At 48.9% G+C, this 27,862-nt stretch overlaps 1 protein-coding gene across 2 annotated transcripts in view; it reads left to right on the top strand.

The window, feature by feature from the left end:
* The window catches only part of LOC115128725 (TBC1 domain family member 20-like), a 49,636-nt gene that overhangs the window by 8,621 nt on the left and 13,153 nt on the right, over positions 1 to 27,862 (top strand). Inside the window, exons 6-8 of one of the 2 annotated variants that reach the window (XR_003863545.2) lie at positions 2,657 to 2,798; positions 4,680 to 4,864; positions 26,528 to 26,764. Coding sequence is in view for 1 of the 2 variants with exons in the window: in XM_029658840.2 (XP_029514700.1) it covers positions 2,657 to 2,798; positions 4,680 to 4,864; positions 12,144 to 12,420 (604 nt within the window). In the remaining variant the exon portion in view is untranslated. Of the gene's footprint in view, positions 1 to 2,656; positions 2,799 to 4,679; positions 4,865 to 12,143; positions 12,426 to 26,527; positions 26,765 to 27,862 lie in introns of those variants that run through there. The other variant, XM_029658840.2, reaches the window with a different exon arrangement.

Here is a 27,862-nt window from a genome sequence, read left to right as displayed (position 1 = left end):
TGATGCTAGAACAGTTCTTTAGCCTAGTTTTTATAAGTAGGCATTACTTCATTTGAACTAAATGAAAGGTTTATAGAGGCAAGACATTTGACAACGTAATGATTGTTGCTGTTGTGGTTTCCATCCTAAATGTTAAGTTGGCTATAGGGCTGCTTATGGATGTTAGACACAGGGGATTTAAATGAGCCGCACTCAACAATGAGTTGTTCTCCTGCCAAGCCCAGAAATAACCATTTGGAAAAGGATCGTTCCACGCCAGCAGAATGTTTTTGGGGGGTATCTCCGATTTGTTCTGGCAATTTTCACATAATAAACTTCATTGTGAGGGAAGGATGTTTTGAAATGCTTTTTACATTTTGTATCACCAACCATTTCTGAGAGAAATCTGATGAAAGCAGACATTTTAAGCCTTTTTTTAGATGTGTTATGTAAGACCCTATGATCTGTGAACCGTACATGATGAACCGTACATCTTGCTGTCATTATCCTCCTTATAGTGTGCCATACAATATGGAGTATGTCTAGATTCTGAAATAAAACATATCACACATTTATTCAACATTACAAATATATCTACCCTTTTTTTGTGTGAATTCGTTCATTTTAAGACATTAAAAAGTCAAAAGCACGAAGTTCCTATGTGCGAATTGCCAGAACAATCTGAGATACCAAAATATTTTCCATCTCCCGCTGGCGTGCAATCACCCCAGAGCCATTTTTGGCTCCTAAAATAGAGCTGCATTAAGAAGTGCAGTCCAAAGGGCTTCTGTAGTGAACCATGCCTAATGCCTTGCCTTTAGGACTGCGCTCTCTGTAGTCTATAATTACATCATCAGTGTGTGACCGTCCTTACTCACAGAAGCTGGCATCGGTGCGTCTCAAATGGCACCCTATTTCCATGGAAACCATTTCCTATATAGTGCTACTTTTGACCAGAGCCTTTGTTTTATTTACACATTTCACGAAGTCATCCATCCCCACTTTGGAGGCAAATACAAGATAAGTGCTGGGCCCCCCCCCCCCCCCCCCCAGCAGGAGGAGGAGATTAGATTTTTCTGTGCATCAACCAGTGGAGGCTGCTGAGGGGAGGACAACTCATAATAATGGCTGGAACAGAACATATGTGATGGCATCAAACACATGGAAAGTATTGGATACCATTCTAGTAATTCCGCTACAGCCATTAACCACGAACCCATCATCCCCAACCTCCTGTGACATCACAGCTAGTGAGACTTCAACTGGTGTTTTTTAATTAGCCAGTGTACAAATTAGCTGTCGATGTTGCTTTTCATAATGAGAGGTTGAGCGATGTTGTTGCTGTTTATTCCCTCTTGTAAAGTGTATTGAGACTCTGTGACGATGTACTTTGAATTCTCTTGACTTGTTCACATGGCCTAGGCTGGTCTGGCGTTCGAAGCTGCTGCCTCGGGAAAATATCACTGCAGCATGGGTTGGAATTCAGCCCACTGCTATTTCAGCACACACTCTCCTCCATCTTTCCTCTACCTTTGACTACACTACATGACCACAATACATGACCAAAAAAGTATGTGGACACCTGCTCCTCAAACATCTAATTCCAAAGTCATGGGCATTAATATGGAGTTGGACCCTACTTTTGCTGCTATAACAGCCTCCACTCTTCTGGGAAGGCTTTCCACTAGATGTTGGAACATTGCAGGGATGGGGTTGAGGTCAGGGCTCTGCAGCCCAGTGAAGTTCTTCCACACTGATCTCGACAAGCCATTTCTGTATGGACCTCGCTTTGTTAACAGGGGTAATGTTATGCTGAAACAGGAAAGGGCCTTCCCCAAACTGTTGGCACAATGTTGGAAGCACAGAATCATCTAGAATGTCATTGTATGCTGTAGTGTTAAGATTTCCCTTCACTAGAACTAAGGGCCCTAGCCCGAACCATGAAAAACAGCCCCAGACCATTAATCCTCCTCCACCAAACTTTACAGTTGGCACTATGCATTGGGGCAGATAGTGTTCTCCTGGCATCCGCCAAACACAGATTTGTCCGTCGGACTGCCAGATGGTGAAGTATGATGTATCACTCCAGAGAATGTGTTTCCGCTCTAGAGTCCAATGGCAGCGAGCTTTACACCACTCCAGCCGACGCTTGGCATTGCGCATGGTGATCTTAGGCTTGTGTGCGGCTGCTCGGCCATGGAAACCCATTTCAGGAAGCTCCCGACGAACAGTTCTTGTGGTGACGTTGCTTCCAGAGGCAGTTTGGAACTTGGTAGTGCGTGTTGCAACCAAGGACAGACGGTTTTTTCGTGCTACACGCTTCAGCACTCGGTTAGATGGTTCCACTTTACAATGACAGCCCTTACAGTTGACCTGGGCAGCTCTAGCAGGGCAGAAATATGACGAACTGACTTGTTGGAAAGGTGGCACCCTATGACGGTGCCACGTTGAAAGTTCTTCAGTAAGGCCATTCTACTGCCAATGTTTGTCTATGGAGATTGCATGACTGGGTGCTCGATTTTATACACCAGTCAGCAATGGGTGCGGCTGAAATAGCCAAATCCACTAATTTGAAGGGGTGTCCACGTATGTTTGTGTGTATGTATAGCGTACCTCTGGCCTGTCACATTATCAAAAAATGTATAACTGTATAACTGCCTCATGTGTTTTGCTGCAGGGCCGAGGTGGGCACCATCTTTGCTCTGAGCTGGCTCATCACATGGTACGGCCACGTCCTGTCTGAGTTCCGTCACGTTCTCAGGCTCTATGACTTCTTCCTGGCTTCACACCCCCTGATGGCCATCTACTTCGCTGCCGTGGTAAGAACCACCATTTTAACTGTGACATCTGTTTTATAGTAACAGAATACTATAGAATGGATATGTTGTTGTGCATTTGTGTGAGGAATGGACATGTTTCTTCTACCTTACTCTGTACCTGCACCTGTGTGCTTCCAAGTTGTCTGCTGAACATATTTTTGGGGCCGTGTGTATTTTCTGTAAGTGACTGTACCATGCCCATGGATGGTGGACCATTTTTGATACACATGGGAAACTGTTGTGTGTGAAAAACCCAACAGCTTTGCAGTTCTTGACACACTCCAACCGGTGTGCCTGGAATCTACTACTATACCCTGTTCAAAGGCACGTAATTTGTCTTGCCCATTCACCCTCCGAATGGCACACATACACAATCCATGTCTAAATTATCTCAATGCTTAAAAATCCTTCTTTAACCTGTCTCCTCCCCTTCATCTACACTGATTTGAAGTGGATTTAACAAGTGACATCAGTAAGGGATAATCTCTTTCACATGGATTCACCTGGTGAGTCTGTCATGGAAAGAGCAGGTGTTCTTAATGTTTTGTCCTGTCAGTGTATAGGACAGTGGTCACTAATGGACAAAAAATAAATAAAAAATAGTCCACACATTCCACTAAGCTCTCATTAGATGGTATTGGGGAAGTGATATCTCGCCAAACTTCAAATGTGTCTTTCTCGCTCTGCGCTTTGTAAATGGAGTTGTTTTTTGACTACATGTCAGCAGCAAAAGCAAACAAGTTTTTCAAAAAGAAAAGGCAAGGATTTATCTTTTTACACACACACTCACACACACTCACACACACACTCACTCATACACACTCACACACACTCACTCATGCACACTCAAACACACTCACTCACACACACTCACACACACTCACGCACTCACACACACTCACACACACACACACACACACACACACACACACACACACACTCACACAAGCAAGCACAGGAATCCAGGGCACTTTGTTGTAGCTAGACCAGTTAATTAAACAACTGTAATGAACTCACCAGAGGTTTGGTGTGGAGGACTAGTTGTGTTTGTGCCAGATTGCTTTAAATGGCCCTTTCTTCTCTTTCCATAAGCCTATCCCCTGCTAGATATTGGAGCTGCATGCAAACCAAAGGGGCCTGAGGCCTTTTGAAGTCGGGATACAAAGTAGTCAGGAAATGTTGTTCATCCTGCCTCCTCATGTTACTAGGCACAGTAGTTCGTCCTGCCTCCTCAGGTTACTAGGCACAGTAGTTCGTCCTGACTCCTCAGGTTACTAGGCACAGTAGTTCGTCCTGCCTCCTCAGGTTACTAGGCACAGTAGTTCGTCCTGCCTCCTCATGTTACTAGGCACAGTCGTTCATCCTGACTCCTCATGTTACTAGGCACAGTAGTTCGTCCTGACTCCTCAGGTTACTAGGCACAGTAGTTCGTCCTGCCTCCTCATGTTACTAGGCACAGTAGTTTGTCCTGCCTCCTCATGTTACTAGGCACAGTAGTTCGTCCTGCCTCCTCAGGTTACTAGGCACAGTAGTTCGTCCTGCCTCCTCAGGTTACTAGGCACAGTAGTTTGTCCTGCCTCATCAGGTTACTAGGCACAGTAGTTCGTCCTGCCTCCTCAGGTTACTAGGTATGGGGGGGGGCTTAACCCTTTGACTCTGTGCCCGGCCAAAACCCAAAATCGTTACTCACCGCACATCTCCCGGATCAGAACACAGTCTGGTGTATAAGTCTGATGTACATGGTAGACGTTGATCTACTATGAATGTCGATTTGAAATGTATTAATTGGGTTTTAACAGAATGTAGCTAGACGAATTGTCACCACTCTCTACTGATTGGTTGAATCGGACAGAGCATGCTAATATTCTGTCTCCTTTGTAGATCGTCCTGCACAGGGAGAAGGAGGTGAAGCAAACCGAGTGTGACATGGCCATGATGCACCAACTCCTGTCTAAGATCCCCCAGGACCTGCCCTACGAGGAGCTCATCACCCAGGCCCACTGCCTCTTTACCCGCTACCCGCCCTCCCTGCTGGCCAAGCGTGCTGCTCTGCAGTCCCGCAATAGGTGGGTGTGTCAGGGTCTCTCTCTATAACTTACAGTACAGGGGAGGAGACTGCTTCAACCAACTAGTAGTCCAGTGTTATCACTACTGTTGTCAGGATCTATGATCTAAAGAACAGAGCAGAGGCTCCTGCTACATCTGGCTTAGGAATTAATGGAGATGTGGATCCTGCCAGTCACTTGGTAACGGAGGAGACATTACTTGGAACCAAATGTAGCACAGTCAGATTGAGCTTGTAGATAGTGGAAAATGAACTGCAGTGTAGACCCAGCAGGGGATTCCATCCAACCTGCAGACTCGTGGATGTCTGTCTGCTGCAACCGATGGGGTTTTACTGTTCAGGCCTGGCGTGGATCCTCTAGACCCCTCAAATTCAGATCTGGACCTCAAAGCTGACTAGTGGTGGCTGTTCCGTTGTCTGGGGGTAGAAGCTATTGGCCAGTCTGTCAGTTTTAGCCATGATGCTCCTATACTGCCGCGTCTGAGGGATGGGAGAACAGGCCGTGGCTGAGGTCCTTGATGATCTTCTTGGCCTTCCTTTGACACTTGGTGTTGTAGGTAGCCTGGAGGGCAGGCAGTGTGCTCCCAATAGTGTGTCAGGTTTTAGTCTGAACTGGCCTGAAACATGGGGAATGTGCGGGGAGATAGTCCCCTGTGTAGTATTCGCAGTAGATCTAACTGACTGCGAGTAGAGTAGAGCTCTCTGTGTTTTTTCCACATGTCCAGCAGGTGGTGTTGTTGAGCACAAAGTCCCCCAGCCCACACCACAGACTATTCTCCTCATGATGCTGGAGCTGATCCTCTTCCACCTTAGTGTCTTTTGTGATGTGGCTGATGTTCAGTCCTGCCTGTCTGCATCCCAGTCCTTTGTATGCTAACGCTATGTGTCAGTCTGTGAGATTGAGCCTGTAGATCCCTGCACGTTTCTCCTTTTCCCCCCACAGGTAGGTTGCTAGTCTCACTTTTATGATGGTATCAACACCAGCGGGAGCTAATGAATACCTTTAGCATGCCCGCAAGAGCAATGTTGTTCTCCCTCTATTCATGTGTCCCTGGTGGACAGAAATGTCTTCTAAACAGTGTTTTGGATCCAGTGACAGCAATGTGGTTGACTTTAGATCTGACAGGCAGCGAGAGAGAAAACCTGCCTCTTGTCAGAAAAGGTTGTGGAGAAGGATGGGAGGGTTAGTTGTCTGGGTTTGGGATGTATTCTCTTCTTTTTTCAACGTCACACTCGTCACACCACAGAGAGAGAAGGGGGGCTTGTGCAGATGCCAGCTATCCAATAAATAAGCCTAGTCCCTAGGTAATTATGGGGCTGTCTTATTTAGCATGAAACCCCCCATCTCCATCAGAGGGGGGGAGGGGGAGTGGGTAATTTGGGAAGGCTGCGTTGTGTGGTACATGCCCCAATATTGTTCTTGGGGCGGAGATGAAATTAGTAGCTTTCACCGCACTCCAACCCCTGGTTTCTGGCTCTATTTGTCTGACTGACTTTAGAATGGGCTGCAATGGGGAGGCTGTGGTTGCAATGGGGAGGCTGTGGCTGCAATGGGGAGGCTGTGGTTGCAATGGGGAGGCTGTGGTTGCAATGGGGAGGCTGTGGTTGCAATGGGGTGGATGTGGTTAGAATAGGCTGCAATGGGGAGGATGTGGTTAGAATGGGCTGCAATGGGGAGGCTGTGGTTGCAATGGGGAGGCTGTGGTTGCAATGGGGAGGTTGTGGTTGCAATGGGGAGGCTGTGGTTGCAATGGGGAGGCTGTGGTTGCAATGGGGAGGCTGTGGCTGCAATGGGGAGGCTGTGGTTGCAATGGGGTGGATGTGGTTAGAATAGGCTGCAATGGGGAGGATGTGGATAGAATAGGCTGCAATGGGGAGGATGTGGTTAGAATAGGCTGCAATGGGGAGGATGTGGTTAGAATGGGCTGCAATGGGGAGGATGTGGTTAGAATTGGCTGCAATGGGGAGGATGTGGTTAGAATAGGCTGGAATGGGGAGGATGTGGTTAGAATGGGCTGCAATGGGGTGGATGTGGTTAGAATGGGCTACAATGGGATGTGGTTAGAATGGGGAGGATGTGGTTAGAATGGGCTGCAGTGGGGAGGATGTGGTTAGAATGGGCTGCAGTGGGGATGATGTGGTTAGAATGGGCTGCAATGGGAGGATGTGGTTAGAATGGGCTGCAATGGGGAGGATGTGGTTAGAATGGGCTGCAGTGGGGAGGATGTGGTTAGAATGGGCTACAATGGGATGTGGTTAGAATGGGGAGGATGTGGTTAGAATGGGCTGTAATAGGGAGGATGTAATTAGAATGGGCTCCAATGGGGAGGATGTGGTTAGAATGGGCTGTAATAGGGAGGATGTGGTTAAAATGGGCTGTAATAGGGAGGATGTGGTTAGAATGGGCTGTAATAGGGAGGATGTGGTTAGAATGGGCTGTAATAGGGAGGATGTGGTTAAAATGGGCTGTAATAGGGAGGATGTAATTAGAATGGGCTCCAATGGGGAGGATGTGGTTGCAATGGGGAGGATGTGATTTAGAATGGGCTGCAAGGGGGATGATGTGGTTAGAATGGGCTGCAAGGGGGATGATGTGGTTAGAATGGGCTGCAGGGGGATGATGTGGTTAGAATGGGCTGCAAGGGGATGATGTGGTTAGAATGGGCTGCAATGGGGAGGATGTGATTTAGAATGGGCTGCAAGGGGGATGATGTGGTTAGAATGGGCTGCAAGGGGGATGATGTGGTTAGAATGGGCTGCAAGGGGGATGATGTGGTTAGAATGGGCTGCAAGGGGATGATGTGGTTAGAATGGGCTGCAAGGGGGATGATGTGGTTAGAATGGGCTGCAATGGGGATGTGGTTAGAATGGGCTGCGATGGGGAGGATGTGGTTAGAATGGGCTGCGATGGGGAGGATGTGATTAGATTGGGCTGCAATGGGGAGGATGTGGTTAGAATGGGGTGCAATGGGGAGGATGTGGTTGCAATGGGGAGGATGTAATTAGAATGGGCTGCAATGGGGAGGATGTGGTTAGAATGGTCTGCAAGGGGGATTATGTAATTAGAATGGGCTGCGATGGGGAGGATGTGGTTAGAATGGTCTGCAAGGGGGGAGGATGTGGTTAGAATGGTCTGCAATGGGGAGGATGTGGTTAGAATGTGCTGAAATTGGGAGGATGTGGTTAGAATGGGCTGCAATGGGGAGGATGTGGCTGCTATGGGGAGGATGTGGTTAGAATGGGCTGCAATGGGGAGGATGTGGCTGCTATGGGGAGGATGTGGTTAAAATGGGCTGCAATGGGGAGGATGTGGTGATGTAGAGTTCTCCCTCAATAGCTTTTTTCAGGACTCTTCAGTGACAATTTTCTGATGATTAAGAAACATTGTGATTTATCACAATCAAATCAACAGAATTTAGCCTACCACTTCTTTCCTGCAGAAGCTGCCAGCTGTACCCCACCCAGTGCATCAGCTCCTCCAGCAGCAGTTGGTTGGTTGGCTGTTTGGTTGAGGGGCCTCCCCTCCCGGCCTTCTGGATTTACTGTGAGAAGCGGCTGGCCCAGCAGGACTGTGATGTAGCCGGCTTGGCCTCCACTGAGGCTGCACTGGGGGACAGTGATATCACCTCCGGCACATCTCTGAGCCAGGCGGTGGGGGGTTGAGGAGGGGATGGAGTGGGGGCTGGCACGGCAGTGGTTCCTGCGCAGCGACAGCGAGCATGCTGGGAAGCACAGAGGCGTTGGAAACGGATTAGCCAGTTAGACCTTGTGCACAATCACCTCTGACAGAGCTCCCTCCAACGAAAAGCGAACAGTTGCCGCTGCATTCATTTTTCCTTCCTCTCTCTCATACTCAGTCTAAAAATGTGGGTTTCATACGCAAAGGCAACGTATGATTGTAAACAAGTCTGTGTGTTAACATCTTGAAGGTCATGACGTTGTGTGATATGATGCTTGGTGCTGATTTTTTTTGTGTGTTTGGTTGTGAGTGTTTACCATACCAATTCACAGGTGACCGTGACATCTACATACCCCCTACCTCCCTCCCTCACTTTCCCTCTTCGTAGCCCGTATCCTTCCACCAGCGCTGCAGTCAACGCTCGGTCCGTATCCTTCCACCAGCGCTGCAGTCATCCCTCGGTCCGTATCCTTCCACCAGCGCTGCAGTCAACGCTCGGTCCGTATCCTTCCACCAGCGCTGCAGTCATCCCTCGGTCCGTATCCTTCCACCAGCGCTGCAGTCATCCCTCGGTCCGTGTCCTTCCACCAGCGCTGCAGTCATCCCTCGGTCCGTATCCTTCCACCAGCGCTGCAGTCAACCCTCGCTCCGTATCCTTCCACCAGCGCTGCAGTCATCCCTCGGTCCGTATCCTTCCACCAGCGCTGTCAGTCGTATCCTTCCACCAGCGCTGCAGTCATCCTTCGGTCCGTATCCTTCCACCAGCGCTGCAGTCATCCCTCGGTCCGTATCCTTCCACCAGCGCTGCAGTCATCCTTCGGTCCGTATCCTTCCACCAGCGCTGCAGTCATCCTTCGGTCCGTATCCTTCCACCAGCGCTGCAGTCATCCCTCGGTCCGTATCCTTCCACCAGCGCTGCAGTCATTCCTCGCTCCGTATCCTTCCACCAGCGCTGCAGTCATCCTTCGCTCCGTATCCTTCCACCAGCGCTGCAGTCATCCCTCGGTCTGTATCCTTCCACCAGCGCTGCAGTCATCCCTCGGTCTGTATCCTTCCACCAGCGCTGCAGTCATTCCTCTCCGGGTTTAAATGACATTGCTGACAAGAGGCCTTGAGTGACAGCCGGATACAAATGTCTGCCTGACAGGCAATGTAGTGACACTGCCAGTGCCACGCTCTCTGGATGGCTGGTTTCTGGTTGCTTCCTTCCTGTAGTAAGGTCAGGCAGTCAGTCAGTCAGCAGGCAACAGGTAACATCGGGTAGAGAGAGGAGGCGACATCTAGAAGACAGGGTCACAATCATTAATTCAAACAATGTTTTGCAATGGAAAGGAAAATGAGCATTACTTATTGGACATTTCAGGTAGAATTCTCCCTGTTTCAGTCCGTTTCCTTCCGTTTTAGTGTTTAATGAATTTGACCTAGCAGAGCTCGGCAGACTGAGAGTGGGCTGTGTGGGTCTCCTATTCGAGACTTGGCATTAGCTCTGTTAAGGAAGGTCATGTCTGTGTTTGTTTAACTTTGACCCAATGTAGAGTAACATATGACCTTGTGTCCCCTCCCCTTGCTCAGTAGTAGAGTGGTGCATGACATGACGTGTGAGGTCAAGTGTTAGAACTAGTGACCCACTTATTCTGTGTATAGGGGGGAGGGCAAATGAAAGCGGTAGAGAGGGACTCAAAAGTAAAGAGGGAGAGCGCGAGCAGGGGGGTTGTGTTGCGTCACACTGCACGGCTGAGAGAGCAGCTCCCGGTGGCACCACGACAAACAGAACAGGGCCTGTCGGTGACGACTCAACCACACTGAACATGCTCTGCTTCTTCTGGGTCACGAGGACATGCCGACTCACCCGTCTGACCTCTCTTGTGTCCCTACTTTACTTCGGCCTAGGGAATAGGGTGCCATTTGGGACGCATCGCTGGTGTAGTAATGCTAAACATGAATTAAAACATGAATACACAACTATTGCGGCACAGGAACACTGGCTACAGTGTGCCACGGTCACAGAGAATGACAGATGGGCACAGGATGGAAGGCTCACAAGGCCAATAGCCAAATTCATTTTGAAATGGCCCTCTATCCCTGAAATGACAACATACTTCATTTCTAAGTTAAGACACCAGCAAAGCCACCTCTACCTGACAAAATATTTCTCCCAACTCCCTCAAGGTTTAGAATGAGCTGCTTTGATCACAGTCATCAGCTCACTATCCTGTCAGCTGTATTCAAAGACTCAGTGTCACGGTCATTGACGAGGTCCTAGTCCCTTTCAGCAGGAGGATAAATGAGAGGAGAGAACATGGGCTAAGCCAGCCACTGACTGCACAGTACACCATCACTGTCACTGTCACACAGAGCGTGTATTCCAAGTGACACCCTATTCCCTATTTAGTGCACTACTTTTGACCAGGGCACATAGAGCTCTGGTCAATAGTGGTGCACTATATAGGGAATAGGGTGTTATTTGGAACGCCGTAGGAGAGGAGTAAGTGATAGGAGTCACTGGTGTACCACTACAGTATGTACACTACAGGAGGTTCATCAGAACAACCTGGCCCTCTGGGGTGTTAAGCTGTTTAAAGTGAAAGTTTAAAAGTTAATTGCTCTGCTGTTACCTGTCAGCTATTTTCATCCTGGGAGCAGTAGCAAATTATACTAATGAGAGAGAGAGATTGGAGAAAGGGACACTCTAAAAGCCCTCTTTAAAAAATGGAGAGTGAAAGACTTAGACATTGAGCCCCTCAGCCCAGGCATGAACGCTCAGGGTACCATTTTCCCAGAGGCGCTTTTCTGCCATTAACCGCCCCGTTTTTTGTGTGTTTTTTTGCCAGGTTCATAATCAGGAAAAAAGGCATTTGCATTTGGTATTGCAGCTCCATGTTTACTATTACTTCCAGAGGGATGATAATGAAATGGAAGTGAATATTTTATGATTTTTTAATGATGTTTTTCTCCGAACTGTTGAGGAAAATGTGTGTTGCTGTGGTCTTACCCATCAGCACTAGCTGGTGCTTCTGGTGTTGTGTTGCTAATGTAATTGAGAAAAAGCTGTAGCCATATGAAGTGTCTTTGTTAAGGCCATAGGGCACTGTTCCCTTCCTCCCTTCCCCTCCCTCTTCCCTTCCTCCCTTATTTTCTCCCTCCCTTCTTTTCTCCCTCCCTCCCTCCCTCCCTCCCTCCCTCCCTCCCTCCCTCCCTCTCTCCCCCCTCTTCCCTCCCTCCCTCCCCCCTCTCTCTCTCCCTCCCTCCCTCCCTCCCTCCCTCCCTCCCTCCCTCCCTCCCTCCCTCTCTTCCTCCCTCCCTCCCTCCCTCTCTCCCTCTCTCCCTCCCTCCCTCCCTCCCTCTCTCTCCCTCCCTCCCATATGGTGTTTACTTTTTTCATCTGTCTCTTTCCCTTTGGTCTTTCTTATTGACGTATATTTGTCTACCGTTTCAGTATTCTTGTAAGCCATAACTAACTCGTAAGCCATAACTAACTCGTAAGCCATAACTAACTCGTAAGCCATAACTAACTCGTAAGCCATAACTAACTCGGCAGAGATGAATAACTGTTATGAGAAAGTGTTTCTCTCAGACAGTATCTACTTCTGTCTGTTTCCAGCATCACCATCAACTGTTTCAAGGCTTTCCAGGCGGCCACTCAGCAGCAGCGGCCAGACTCGGTCCTACGTCGGCAGCTCCTCCAGGGCCGGGCCCGAGGCCTCGGAGGCCCAGACTCCCAGCTGGTCCTGTCCAGGGACACGCAGCCCAACCAGGCTGCCAACCAGCTCGTCAAGATGGCCGTGTGGGGCATCTCAGCCACCTTGGGGGCGGCCGCTCTGGCTGTGGCCCAGACCGCCCTGGACTGGGCTCCTGACTTCTTCATGCAGCTCTTCTGATGGATGTACTGCAGCCTGCTGTTAAGGAGCAGGGGGGAGAACGGGGAAACTCGAAACTCCTCCGCTTAATGAGTAGGGGGAATGTTATGCTAGGGAAAGGAGGGAGGGAGGAGCTAGTGCCGAACAGGTTGTGTCACTCACACATATGTAGACCACCAGCTGAGGAGAGGGAGCGAGGGGGGCGGAGGGGGGGTTGGCACCTCAAAAAACCTTGTGTGCCAAAATTAGTTCCATTTCAAACAAAGGGGAGAGAAAAAAACATTTATTTATTCAGTAGTGTTTTTATTTATGTATTTTACTTGTGCTAATATTGGGGAATGGAAGGTAGCCAGTAGATGAGTTTTTGTAATGATAAGCATTTTTGAGTGCCAGCCTGTGTGCCGTCAGCAAGTATGTCTGGAGAGAAAAACGCACCGGTAGCTAATTCACAGCAGCAGGCACACAAATGATTAAAAATATGTTTTTTTCCCTGCTGAATGCCTTGGGTTGTGAGCGACGGGAGCAGTTCATTAGGGGGTTATTTAGAGAGGTCGACTCTACAGAGAGAGACAGAGAACTACATTTCAGCTTTAAAATGCCACTTTAAAGTAACTGGGTTCACTTAGTCCATGGTGAATGAGGATGTATGCAGTACATATAACACTCAAACCCTACCCGGAGTTGGATACTGCACTTTAAAAGGGAGGCTGCATCCCAAATGGCTCCCTATTCCCTTTTCTAGTGCACTACTTTTGACCAGGGCTGGGCTCTGGTAAAACATAGTTGTATGTATGTATGTATGTATGTATGTATGTATGTATGAATGTATGTATATACACACACATAAATTTGTGTGTGTAAGTATAGATGTGTGTGTGTGTGTATATATATATGTGTGCGTGCGTGTGTGTGTGTGTATGTATATATATATATATATCTATATGTGTGTATATATATGTATATATACACATACATATATATATATACACATACATACATACATATATATGTGTGTATATATATGTGTATGTGTGATATATATATATATATATATATATATATATATATATATATCACATGCATGTATATGTGTTGGGAATAGGGTACCATTTGGAATGCAATAAAAAATTAAAAACTCATGCCTCCAACAACTCTCCAGAGTACTGCTGTCAGTATCCAAAGACCTATTCGGTCAACTGTGCTAGCTGTGTCGCCCTGCTGTGTCGCCCTGCTGTGTCGCCCTGCTGTGTCGCCTTGCTGTGTCACCCTGCTGTGTCGCCTTGCTGTGTCGCCCTGCTGTGTCGCCTTGCTGTGTCGCCCTGCTGTGTCACCCTGCTGTGTTGCCCTGCTGTGTCGCCTTGCTGTGTCGCCCTGCTGTGTCGCCTTGCTGTGTCACCCTGCTGTGTCACCCTGCTGGGTCGCCCTGCTGAGTAGCCCTGATGTGTCGCCCTGCTGGGTCGCCTTGCTGTGTCACCCTGCTGTGTCGCCTTTCTGGGTCCCCCTGCTGTGTTGCTCTGCTGAGTAGCCTTGCTGTGTCGCCCTGCTGGTTCCCCCTGCTGTGTCGCCTTGCTGTGTCGCCCTGCTGTGTCGCCCTGCTGTGTCGCCCTGCTGGTTCCCCCTGCTGGGTCCCCCTGCTGTGTCGCCTTGCTGTGTCGCCCTGCTGTGTCGCCTTGCTGTTTCACCCTGCTGTGTCACCCTGCTGTGCCGCCCTGCTGTGTCACCCTGCTGTGTCGCCTTTCTGGGCCCCCCTGCTGTGTTGCCTTTCTGGGTCCCCCTGCTGTGTTGCCTTTCTGGGTCCCCCTGCTGTGTTGCCTTTCTGGGTCACCCTGCTGTGTCACCCTGCTGAGTCACCCTGCTGTGTCACCCTGCTGAGTCACCCTGCTGTGTCACCCTGCTGTGTCACCCTGCTGTGTCACCCTGCTGGGTCACCCTGCTGTGTCACCCTGCTGAGTCACCCTGCTGTGTCACCCTGCTGCTGTGTCACCCTGCTGAGTCACCCTGCTGTGTCACCCTGCTGAGTCACCCTGCTGAGTCACCCTGCTGTGTCACCCTGCTGAGTCACCCTGCTGTGTCACCCTGCTGAGTCACCCTGCTGTGTCACCCTGCTGTGTCACCCTGCTGAGTCACCCTGCTGTGTCACCCTGCTGAGTCACCCTGCTGTGTCACCCTGCTGAGTCACCCTGCTGTGTCACCCTGCTGAGTCACCCTGCTGTGTCACCCTGCTGTGTCACCTGCTGTGTCACCCTGCTGTCACCCTGCTGTGTCACCCTGCTGTGTCACCCTGCTGTGTCACCCTGCTGTGTCCCTGCTGAGTCACCCTGCTGTGTCACCCTGCTGTGTCACCCTGCTGTGTCACCCTGCTGAGTCACCCTGCTGAGTCACCCTGCTGTGTCACCCTGCTGTGTCACCCTGCTGTGTCACCCTGCTGTGTCACCCTGCTGTGTCACCCTGCTGTGTCACCCTGCTGTGTCACCCTGCTGTGTCACCCTGCTGTGTCACCCTGCTGTGTCACCCTGCTGTGTCACCCTGCTGAGTCACCCTGCTGTGTCACCCTGCTGTGTCACCCTGCTGAGTCACCCTGCTGAGTCACCCTGCTGTGTCACCCTGCTGTGTCACCCTGCTGTGTCACCCTGCTGTGTCACCCTGCTGTGTCACCCTGCTGTGTCACCCTGCTGTGTCACCCTGCTGTGTCACCCTGCTGTGTCACCCTGCTGTGTCACCCTGCTGCCTTTTTTATAAAGTATATTAAATTACATATTTTTTTCAATAATCTGTCTCGAAGGCAATGTGTATCCGTCCAAGCTTGCAGGTATTGCATTCTATTAGTTCAACGTTCTCACTATTTATGGAAGGAGACCCTCTGAAACACTAAACATACTTAAAGCTGATAATGTTACAATTAATGTTTTGTGTGCACCCCCTGAATTGAATGCTGTCTGTGTGCACCCCCTGAATTGAATGCTGTCTGTGTGCACCCCCTGAATTGGATGCTGTCTGTGTGCACCCCCTGAATTTAATGCTGTCTGTGTGCACCCCCTGAATTGGATGCTGTCTGTGTGCACCCCCTGAATTGGATGCTGTCTGTGTGCACCCCCTGAAATGTTTTAATTTGTCTTTGGTGATCTGTGTACCATGGATGTGGCAACCAATGGACAGCTGTTGCTTTTCAATCATTACGACATTAATGACTGCCAGGAAGTTAACATGTTTGGTTGTGTAAAAACGTATGTTTGTGTGCCATGGAGCCCAGTAAGACACTACTAACCAAGCCAGAAAGACACAGGCCGTATTTTGTATTTAATGTGAGTTTAATTTCAGCCCCTGGCTTTTGGCATGGCTTTGGCCCAATCACTCACACTGGTGTATCACTGGAATCCATTTAACTAATGAAACTAACAAAGCAAGGTCCGGCCTCATTTTTAATTGCCCAAATTTGACAACATGTTTGACATGTATGACACTTGTATATTTTAAATTATCATAGGTTGTTTTTAAAGGGATGCTTCTGGACTTTGGCAATGAGGCCCTTTTATCTATTTAACCAGAGTCATACAGGACACAGAGACATAGAACATGGGGTCCACCAGGTCATCTGATGCTGAGGAAGTAGATCTTGAAGTATCTTGAAGTATCCTTTTAAAAAGCTGCGTATGAATAGTTTTGAATAGTTTTGAAATGATTATCAGTCATTTCTTATGATTTATTAATTGATTTGTTAATTATTCTTTTGCTAGATTTTAAGATGTGTTTTTTGCATCCTTTACAAGGAAAGTAACATTATACATATTTACTTAAAATGAACTTGGCACAGATAGAAGTTCAACAAAACCTCTGATTCCGGTTACTGGCCTTTCTGGAAGATTATCTAGTTTGATGGGAGACACTAGACAGTTAGTTTATTGGCTCAGTCTCTCTCCCGCTCTCTCTCGGTCTCTCTGTGTGTGCGTGTGTGTGTCTAACGGCGGTCTAGTTGGCACCCGCTCTTCTAAATCCTGTCCAGTTGAAACAGGTTAGCGTGAATACTGGTCTTTTGGTTTACCCTGTCTGTCTTGATCCTGGAGTTTTCCACTGAACTCATGTTTACCCCCAGAGACTGTGGGCAATTGTCTGAATAACTTTTCCAAACTTGGTACACTAGACTATACTTCACAGAGAAAGCCCATTCTGAATGGGTATCTGGCAGTAGCCATGGTACAGGTATGCTTCTCAAACGGTGCCCTATTCCTACTCAAAAGTAGTGTACTATCTAGGGAATAAGGGTGCCAGTTGGGAAACGCCCACAGAGGCGAGTGTTCGAGTCTTGCCACCAATCGACAGGTGTAAGGCTTTTTATTGCTTGTAAGCAAGAACAGTCTCGGTCCGTTCATGTGCCGGTACACTGTGTGCTCACACAAAAGTGTTATGTTGAAATAGATTATTACCCCAATGCTTTATCTTTTCTTTTGTTTGAATTTGATGCACAGTGCACACGCGTGAAATGGTTTACATTCATTAGCGGTATAGTAGGATGCAGTTTAAAGGTGACATTTCTACATATTACAGAGTCTTTGCACATGCTGTTATGACTATGGCAATATTGATCGTGTTCTTTCATTCAGGTCTGGTGTTATTATATTCTGTTATTCTGTCTGTTATTATATTCTTGTTTGTCTTTCGGTAGGGAAAACCACATCAATAAAGACATGGGGGAAAAAACATTCTAGTTTTCATTGCTTTGCATGATGTATTGTTGTCTCTACCTTCTTGCCCTTTGTGCTGTTGTCTGTGCCCAATAATGTTTGTACCATATTTTGTGCTGCTACCATGTTGTTTTGCTACCATGCTGTGTTGTCGTGTGTTGCTGCCATGCTGTGTTGTCATGTGTTGCTGCCATGCTGTGTTGTCATTTGTTGCTGTCATGCTGTGTTGTCATGTGTTGCTGCCATGCTGTGTTGTCATGTGTTGCTGCCATGCTGTGTTGGCATGTGTTGCTACCATGCTGTGTTGTCTTAGGTCTCTCTTAAAGTAGTGTTGTGGTGTCTCTATTGTCGTGATGTGTGTTTTGTCCTATATATATTTTTGATTTGGGACACCCAGGAATTCATCATGACATCTGTACCTTTGACTCATGGGGGTGGTCTAGATCGCTCTCTGGAATGAACCACACAATCTACACTACCGTGAGTCCACAGAGACCAGGAGGACCGTGAGTCCACAGAGACCAGGAGGACCGTGAGTCCACAGAGACCAGGAAGACCGTGAGTCCACAGAGACCAGGAGGACCGTGAGTCCACAGAGACCAGGAGGACCGTGAGTCCGCAGAGACCAGGAGGACCGTGAGTCCGCAGAGACCAGGAAGACCGTGAGTCCACAGAGACCAGGAAGACCGTGAGTCCACAGAGACCAGGAAGACCGTGAGTCCACAGAGACCAGGAGGACCGTGAGTCCACAGAGACCAGGAAGACTGTGAGTCCACAGAGACCAGGAGGACACAGACATCAACAGCCCATCTACCTTGGTAGCCCAGAGGACACAGATATCACCTACCTTGGTACCCCAGACAGAGCGCCAAGGAAAGAACAATGTTTTGATAATGTATATGTTGTATGAGATACAGCACTAAAAGTCAATGTGCAGGGGCATCGGTTAGTTGAGGTAGTATGTACATGTAGGTAGAGTTAATTAAAGTGACTATGCATAGATGACAACAGAGAGTGGGATGGGGGGGGGCAATGCAAATAGTCTGGGTAACCATTTGACTAGGTGTTCAGGAGTCTTATGGCTTGGGGGTAGAAGCTGTTTAGAAGCCTCTTGGACCTAAACTTGGCGCTCCAGGACTGCTTGCCGTGTGGTTGCAGAGAGAACAGTCTATGACTTGGGTGGCTGGAGTCTTTGATAATTTTTAGGGGCTTCCTCTGACACCGCCTGGTATAGAGGTCCTGGATGGCAGGAAGCTTGGCCCCAGTGATGTACTGGGCCGTTCGCATTACCCTCTGCAGTGCCTTGCGGTTGGAGGCCGAGCAGTTGCCATACCAGGCAGTGATGCAACCAGTCAGGATGCTCTCGGATGATGCAGCTGTAGAACCTTTTGAGGATCTGAGGACCCATGCCAATTCTTTTCAGTCTCCTGAGGGGGAATAGGTTTTTCCCGTGCCCTCTTCACGACTGTCTTGGTGTGCTTGGACCATGTTAGTTTGTTGGTGATGTGGACATGAAGCAACTTGAAGCTCTCAACCTGCTCCACTGCAGCCCCGTCGATGAGAATGGAGGCAGGCTCAGGCCTCTTTCCTGTAGTCCACAATCTCCTTTGTCCTGATCACATTGAGTGAGAGGTTGTTGTCCTGGCACCACACGGCCAGGTCTCTGACCTCCTCCCTGTAGGCTGTCTCGTTGTTGTCGGTGACCTGGCCAGGTTTGCCAAATGGAGGGTAAGGAGAGCTTTGTATGCGTCTCTGTGTGTGGAGTATAGGTGGTCCAGAGTTATTTTCCCTGTGGTTGCACATTTAACATGCTGATAGAAATTTGGTAAAACTGTTTTAAGTTACTCTGTATTAAAGTCCCCGGCTACTATGAGCACCGCCTCTGGGTGAGCGTTTTTCTTGTTTGCTTATGGCAGAATACAGCTCATTCAATGCTATCTTAGTGCCGCTCTCTGACTGTGGTGGTATGTAAACAGCTACAACGAATATAGATGAAAACTCTCAGTAGGTAATGTGGTCTGCAGCTTATCATGAGAAACTCTACCTCAGGCGAGCAATAGCTCGAGACTTCCTTAGATATTGTGCACCAGCTGTTGTTTACAAAAATACATAGACCTCCGCCCCTTGTCTTACCAGACACCACTGTTCTATCCTGCCGCTACATCGTTTAACCAGCCAGCGGTATGTTGGTATTGTCGTCGTTCAGCCACGACTCCGTGATGTATAAGATGTTCCAGTTTTTAATGTCCTGTTGGCAGTTTAGTCTTCCCAATAACTCGGCCATTTATTGTCCAAAGATTGCATGTTTGCTAGCAGAATTGAGAGAAGTGGGGGTTTATTCGATTGCCTCCGACTTCTCAGCAGGAAGCCCGCTCTCCGGCCCCTCTTTCTCCGCCTCCTCTTCACGCAGATCATGGGGCTCTGGGCCTGTTACCGAGGGAGCCATATATCCTCCGCCTCGGGCTCGTTAGAGTCGTGAAATAAGAAAAAGGATTCTGCTAGTCTGTGGAGAGTAGTCGCAGTTCTGATGTCTAGAAGTTATTTTTGGTCATAAGATATGGTAGCGGAAACATTATCTTCAAAAAGAAGTGTATGTGTGATATAAAGTTCCAAACAACGCAGATAAACACACAAACAAAAAAACAATCGGTTGGTGGCACGTAAAATGTCTGCCCTCTGCTCCGGCGCCATGGTACATTGGTCACTGTTGGACCGCAGGTGCCTCAGCGGGTGCAGATCACAACATGGTTGCCCATGTTTTATTTCATATACATTACAGAGATACTGGACCCATTGGGCACTAGAGGATTCATTCAGTGGAAGCGGTAGGGGGGCTGAGTCAGTGGAAGCGGTAGGGGGTGAGTCAGTGGAAGCGGTAGGGGGTGAGTCAGGGAGAGCGGTAGGGGGTGAGTCAGTGGAAGCGGTAGGGGGCGAGTCAGGGAGAGCGGTAGGGGGTGAGTCAGTGGAAGCGGTAGGGGGTGAGTCAGTGGAAGCGGTAGGGGGTGAGTCAGTGGAAGCGGTAGGGGGCGAGTCAGGGAGAGCGGTAGGGGGTGAGTCAGTGGAAGCGGTAGGGGGAAGAGTCAGTGGAAGCGGTAGGGGGTGAGTCAGGGAAAGCGGTAGGGGGTGAGTCAGGGGAAGCGGTAGGGGGCGAGTCAGGGGAAGCGGTAGGGGGCGAGTCAGGGAAGCGGTAGGGGGTGAGTCAGTGGAAGCGGTAGGGGGGCGAGTCAGGGAGAGCGGTAGGGGGGGTGAGTCAGTGGAAGCGGTAGGGGGGATGAGTCGTATTTCGTCGTCTCCTATCTGCCCAACACGTTCACTGTCTACCGTAGCACTGTAGTAACTATCACACTCAACTGAACGACTTGATTAGTGTAGTGTTAGCTAGCTACATAGTTGTCTTTGCTGTCTTCGTCCAAGATAATTGTGTAGTTTAGAGTGTGGAGTCTTAGAGTGATAATTGCGTTATTATCGTATTTCGTCGTCCTCCTATCTGCCTAGCAGCTAGCCAGCTAGCATACGTTCACCGGCTACCGTAGCACTGTAGTAACTATCACACTCAACTGAACGACTTGATTAGTGTAGTATTAGCTAGCTACATAGTTGTCTTTGCTGTCTTCGTATCCAAGATAATTGTGTAGTTTAGAGTGTGTAGTCTTAGAGTGATTATCTTAATTCACCGAGGTTAGCTAGCCAGCTATTTTGTCGTCTTTAACGTAGGAGACACTCCTAGCTAGCCAATAGCCAGCCAACGTCTACTGAATAGAACTTTCGCATTCCGGTCGCATTCCGCTTCGCTCCACAGGTAGTATCACATTTTCATTTCATTTCATTACAGTCCCAACGGTGTGATTTGTTTGATCGTAGCTAGCTACATAGCTAGCTACATAGCCGTCTTTGTTTCAAAGATAATTGTGTAGTCTAGAGCGATTTTCTAGGTTAGCTAGCCAGCTATTGTCGTTCTCCTAACGCAACGTAACGTAACCAACACTGCTAGCTAGCCAGCTAGCTCCCAAAAGCAGCATTGTAGAAACTTCACACTCAACGGTACGACTTGATTAGGGTAGTGTCAACAACGCAGCTAGCCTACCCCAGCAGTACTGTATCATTTTAATCATTTTAGTCAATTAGATTCTTGCTACGTAAGCTTAACTTTCAGAACATTCGAGACGTGTAGTCCACTTGTCATTCCAATCTCCTCTGCATTAGCGTAGCCTCTTCTCTAGCCTGTCAACTATGTGTCTGTCTATCCCTGTTCTCTCCTGTCTGCACAGACCATACAAACGCTCCACACCGCATGGCCGCGGCCACCCTAATCTGGTGGTCCCAGCGCGCACGACCCACGTGGAGTTCCAGGTCTCCGGTAGCCTCTGGAACTGCCGATCTGCGGCCAACAAGGCAGAGTTCATCTCAGCCTATGCATCCCTCCAGTCCCTCGACGTCTTGGCTCTGACGGAAACATGGATCACCACAGACAACACCGCTACTCCTACTGCTCTCTCTTCGTCCGCCCACGTGCTCTCGCACATCCCGAGAGCTTCTGGTCAGCGGGGTGGTGGCACCGGGATCCTCATCTCTCCCAAGTGGTCATTCTCTCTTTCTCCCCTTACCCATCTGTCTATCGCCTCCTTTGAATTCCATGCTGTCACAGTTACCAGCCCTTTCAAGCTTAACATCCTTATCATTTATCGCCCTCCAGGTTCCCTCGGAGAGTTCATCAATGAGCTTGATGCCTTGATAAGCTCCTTTCCTGAGGACGGCTCACCTCTCACAGTTCTGGGCGACTTTAACCTCCCCACGTCTACCTTTGACTCATTCCTCTCTGCCTCCTTCTTTCCACTCCTCTCCTCTTTTGACCTCACCCTCTCACCTTCCCCCTACTCACAAGGCAGGCAATACGCTCGACCTCATCTTTACTAGATGCTGTTCCTCCACTAACCTCATTGCAACTCCCCTCCAAGTCTCCGACCACTACCTTGTATCCTTTTCCCTCTCGCTCTCATCCAACACTTCCCACACTGCCCCTACTCGGATGGTATCGCGCCGTCCCAACCTTCACTCTCTCTCCCCGCTACTCTCTCCTCTTCCATCCTATCATCTCTTCCCTCTGCTCAAACCTTCTCCAACCTATCTCCTGATTCTGCCTCCTCAACCCTCCTCTCCTCCCTTTCTGCATCCTTTGACTCTCTATGTCCCCTATCCTCCAGGCCGGCTCGGTCCTCCCCTCCCGCTCCGTGGCTCGACGACTCATTGCGAGCTCACAGAACAGGGCTCCGGGCAGCCGAGTGGAAATGGAGGAAAACTCGCCTCCCTGCGGACCTGGCATCCTTTCACTCCCTCCTCTCTACATTTTCCTCCTCTGTCTCTGCTGCTAAAGCCACTTTCTACCACTCTAAATTCCAAGCATCTGCCTCTAACCCTAGGAAGCTCTTTGCCACCTTCTCCTCCCTCTTGAATCCTCCTCCCCCTCCCCCCTCCTCCCTCTCTGCAGATGACTTCGTCAACCATTTTGAAAAGAAGGTCGACGACATCCGATCCTCGTTTGCTAAGTCAAACGACACCGCTGGTTCTGCTCACACTGCCCTACCCTGTGCTCTGACCTCTTTCTCCCCTCTCTCTCCAGATGACATCTCGCGTCTTGTGACGGCCGGCCGCCCAACAACCTGCCCGCTTGACCCTATCCCCTCCTCTCTTCTCCAGACCATCTCCGGTGACCTTCTCCCTTACCTCACCTCGCTCATCAACTCATCCCTGACCGCTGGCTACGTCCCTCCCGTCTTCAAGAGAGCGAGAGTTGCACCCCTTCTGAAAAAACCTACACTCGATCCCTCCGATGTCAACAACTACAGACCAGTATCCCTTCTTTCTTTTCTCTCCAAAACTCTTGAACGTGCCGTCCTTGGCCAGCTCTCCCGCTATCTCTCTCAGAATGACCTTCTTGATCCAAATCAGTCAGGTTTCAAGACTAGTCATTCAACTGAGACTGCTCTTCTCTGTATCACGGAGGCGCTCCGCACTGCTAAAGCTAACTCTCTCTCCTCTGCTCTCATCCTTCTAGACCTATCGGCTGCCTTCGATACTGTGAACCATCAGATCCTCCTCTCCACCCTCTCCGAGTTGGGCATCTCCGGCGCGGCCCGCGCTTGGATTGCGTCCTACCTGACAGGTCGCTCCTACCAGGTGGCGTGGCGAGAATCCGTCTCCTCACCACGTGCTCTCACCACTGGTGTCCCCCAGGGCTCTGTTCTATGCCCTCTCCTATTCTCGCTATACACCAAGTCACTTGGCTCTGTCATAACCTCACATGGTCTCTCCTATCATTGCTATGCAGACGACACACAATTAATCTTCTCCTTTCCCCCTACTGACGACCAGGTGGCGAATCGCATCTCTGCATGTCTGGCAGACATATCAGTGTGGATGACGGATCATCACCTCAAGCTGAACCTCGGCAAGACGGAGCTGCTCTTCCTCCCGGGAAGGACTGCCCGTTCCATGATCTCGCCATCACGGTTGACAACTCCATTGTGTCCTCGTCCCAGAGCGCTAAGAACCTTGGCGTGATCCTGGACAACACCCTGTCGTTCTCAAATAACATCAAGGCGGTGGCCCGTTCCTGTAGGTTCATGCTCTACAACATCCGCAGAGTACGACCCTGCCTCACACAGGAAGCGGCGCAGGTCCTAATCCAGGCACTTGTCATCTCCCGTCTGGATTACTGCAACTCGCTGTTGGCTGGGCTCCCTGCCTGTGCCATTAAACCCCTACAACTCATCCAGAACGCCGCAGCCCGTCTGGTGTTCAACCTTCCCAAGTTCTCTCACGTCACCCCGCTCCTCCGCTCTCTCCACTGGCTTCCAGTTGAAGCTCGCATCCGCTACAAGACCATGGTGCTTGCCTACGGAGCTGTGAGGGGAACGGCACCTCAGTACCTCCAGGCTCTGATCAGGCCCTACACCCAAACAAGGGCACTGCGTTCATCCACCTCTGGCCTGCTCGCCTCCCTACCACTGAGGAAGTACAGTTCCCGCTCAGCCCAGTCAAAACTGTTCGCTGCTCTGGCCCCCAATGGTGGAACAAACTCCCTCACGACGCCAGGACAGCGGAGTCAATCACCACCTTCCGGAGACACCTGAAACCCCACCTCTTTAAGGAATACCTAGGATAGGATAAAGTAATCCTTCTCACCCCCCTCCCCCTTAAAAGACCTAGATGCACTATTGTAAAGTGGCTGTTCCACTGGATTTCATAAGGTGAAAGCACCAATTTGTAAGTCGCTCTGGATAAGAGCGTCTGCTAAATGACTTAAATGTAAATGTAATGAGTCAGTGGAAGCGGTAGGGGGCGAGTCAGGGAAGCGGTAGGGGGGGTGAGTCAGGGAAGCGGTAGGGGGTGAGTCAGTGGAAGCGGTAGGGGGTGAGTCAGGGGAAGCGGTAGGGGGCGGGGTCAGTGGAAGCGGTAGGGGGCGAGTCAGGGGAAGCGGTAGGGGGTGAGTCAGTGGAAGCGGTAGGGGGTGAGTCAGGGGAAGCGGTAGGGGGGGGTGAGTCAGTGGAAGCGGTAGGGGGGGGCGAGTCAGGGAGAACGGTAGCCCGACCGCAGTTTTTGCATCCCAAATGGCACCCTATTCCCTTTACAGTTCATTCTTGACTAGGGCCATGGTCAAAAGTAGTGCACTATAGAGGGAATAGGGAGCCATTTGGGATTAGCCGGAGTCTCTGTTGCTGCATCCTGACTCCCAGGGACAGGAGGAAATGGAAACTACAGGAGGAGGAGCAGTCATGGAGGAAAAATATTCCATACTTTCTGTTGATGTCATGTTTTATGCATAGTGCCATGACTTAAAGTGTGCTTTTTGTGTTCCCTCAAATCGGTTTTTAGATGAGAAACTCTTCAACTTTTGCTGAAATAGTATTTGCTGTATTAATCAATATCTCCATGTCCAGAATGCAATGTTACTTTTTGTCACGTAGTGTATGTGTACACCCATCGAACATCTAATTCCAAAATTATGGGCATTAATATGGAGTTGGTCCCCTCTTTGCTGTTATAACAGCCTCCATCCACACTTCTGGGAAGGTTTTCCACTAGATGTTAGAACACTGCTACGGGGACTTGCTTCCATTCAGCCACGATCATTAGTGAGGTCGGACACTGATGTTGGGCAATTAGGCCTGGCTTGCAGTCGGCGTTCCAATTCAAGGTGTTCGCTGGGGTTGGTCAGGGCTCTGTGCAGGCATGTGAAGTTCTTCCACACCGATCTCCATTTCTGTATGGACCTCGCTTTGTGCAAGGGGGCATTGTCATGCTCCAACAAAATTTACAGTTGGCATTATTCATTCAGGCAGGTAGCATTCTCCTGGCATCCACCATACCCAGATTCATCCGTCGGACTACGAGATGGTGAAGCATGATTCATCACGCCAGAGAACACGTTTCCACTGTTCCAGAGTCCAATGGCAGCGAGCTTTGCACCACTCCAGGCAACGCTTGGCATTGCGCATGGTGAACTTAGGCTATAGGATATATATATATATATATCTATATATCTATATCTTAGAATGTTCAGAGCTGCAGCTTATGTATAAAGTGTCTCAGAGTAGAAGTACTGATCTAGGATCAGTCCCTCCTGTTCATGTAATCTTATTCATTGTGATTTAAAAGGAAAAACTCATCCTAAATCAGCACTTCTACTCTAAAAGGCTTGATACGGGTATGGCCCCAGTACAGTTTAAGAATTGGATGATATTAAAGCAGATAAAGGATATAGCTCACAATTACACCTTTCTCCTTGCTCTCTCCTCATCTGTTTCCTAAACCATACATAATGCCTCCTCATCTGTTTGCCAGTTCAACCATTACACTGTAACCACTCCAAGACAGACTTGATGGATGATTCCACTATGCACAGATCCTAAAGACCTAAACACGGTTTAAAATCCCAGAGATCCTCATATTCCTCCCAGGGTTCCAAAGGAGATGTGGAGAGAGAGGTTGAGTGAGTGTGAGACACACAGAGAGATGGTAAAGGTCACTCACAAAGAGAGGGCATCGCTTGTCCTTAGAGCCACCGGCCCTTCTGTCCCGTTTCCCCCTTCATTCCCTTCTCAGCTCCCCCCCCCCCCCAGTCCCAAAATGATAAAGGCGAAGAGATTAATATTCATATGTCCGAGCTACACCCCACCCCTCCCCCATAGCCTCCCCCAGGTGGACCATCTAGCCACAGCAGCAACCCAGGACGGGGGTTAATTGATGGGCCTGATAATCCCTCCGTCAAGGCTGGCTGTCGGTCAGCCAGTGTTTAAAGTATTAATAAGGAAAAATGACTGGGCCAGTGTTTCCTTGTGCAGGTAGGAAATGAGCTGCTCTTAATTAGGCCCCAGAGATCTTAAACCTGTGTAATGAGCTTCTTCTCTTCCTCGTCTTCTCTGTGTGTGCTGACTGGCTGACTGTCACAGGGCCAGAGACAGTCCCTCACTACACCACCAGAGTGGACCATGGATGGATGACACAGGGCCAGAGACAGTCCCTCACTACACCACCAGAGTGGACCATGGATGGATGACACAGGGCCAGAGACAGTCCCTCACTACACCACCAGAGTGGACCATGGATGGATGACACAGGGCCAGAGACAGTCCCTCACTACACCACCAGAGTGGACCATGGATGGATGACACAGTTTCTCAGTTATGGTAATGATGATAACTGGGAAAATGAACCGGTGAAAACAAGTATTCCGTTTGATTTTGATTTTGAGGTTAAAAACACTGCACTGAAATGCTTATGTACTGTTTATGAATGTGGTATGTAAGGTTTAGGAAGGCAGTATGAATGTGTTATGTATGGTTTAGGAAGGCAGTTTGAATGGTTTAGGAAGGCAGTATGAATGGTTTAGGAAGGCAGTATGTATGTGTTATGTATGGTTTAGGAAGGCAGTTTGTATGTGTTATGTATGGTTTAGGAAGGCAGTATGTATGTGTTATGTATGGTTTAGGAAGGCAGTATGTATGGTTTAGGAAGGCAGTATGTATGGTTTAGGAAGGCAGTATGTATGGTTTAGGAAGGCAGTATGTATGGTTTAGGAAGGCAGTATGTATGGTTTAGGAAGGCAGTATGTATGGTTTAGGAAGGCAGTATGTATGGTTTAGGAAGGCAGTATGTATGGTTTAGGAAGGCAGTATGTATGTGTTAAGTATGGTTTAGGAAGGCAGTATGTATGGTTTAGGAAGGCAGTATGAATGTGTCATGTATGGTTTAGGAAGGCAGTATGTATGTGTTATGAATGTGTTATGTATGGTTTAGGAAGGCAGTATGAATGTGTTATGTATGGTTTAGGAAGGCAGTATGAATGTGTTATGTATGGTTTAGGAAGGCAGTATGAATGTGTTATGTATGGTTTAGGAAGGCAGTATGAATGTGTTATGTATGGTTTAGGAAGGCAGTATGAATGTGTTATGTATGGTTTAGGAAGGCAGTATGTATGTGTTATGTATGGTTTAGGAAGGCATTATGTATGTGTTATGTATGGTTTAGGAAGGCAGTATGTATGTGTTATGTATGGTTTAGGAAGGCATTATGTATGTGTTATGTATGTGTTATGTATGGTTTAGGAAGGCAGTATGTATGTGTTATGTATGTGTAATGTATGGTTTAGGAAGGCAGTTTGTATGTGTTATGTATGGTTTAGGAAGGCAGTATGTATGTGTTATGTATGGTTTAGGAAGGCAGTATGTATGTGTTATGTATGTGTTATGTATGGTTTAGGAAGGCAGTTTGTATGTGTTATGTAT

The sequence above is a fragment of the Oncorhynchus nerka genome, linkage group LG4 (assembly GCF_034236695.1).
Source record: "Oncorhynchus nerka isolate Pitt River linkage group LG4, Oner_Uvic_2.0, whole genome shotgun sequence".
NCBI classification, from domain to species: Eukaryota; Metazoa; Chordata; class Actinopteri; order Salmoniformes; family Salmonidae; genus Oncorhynchus; species Oncorhynchus nerka.
Note: the sequence above shows the minus strand (reverse complement) of the source record. Positions and strands in the feature narration are given on the sequence as shown.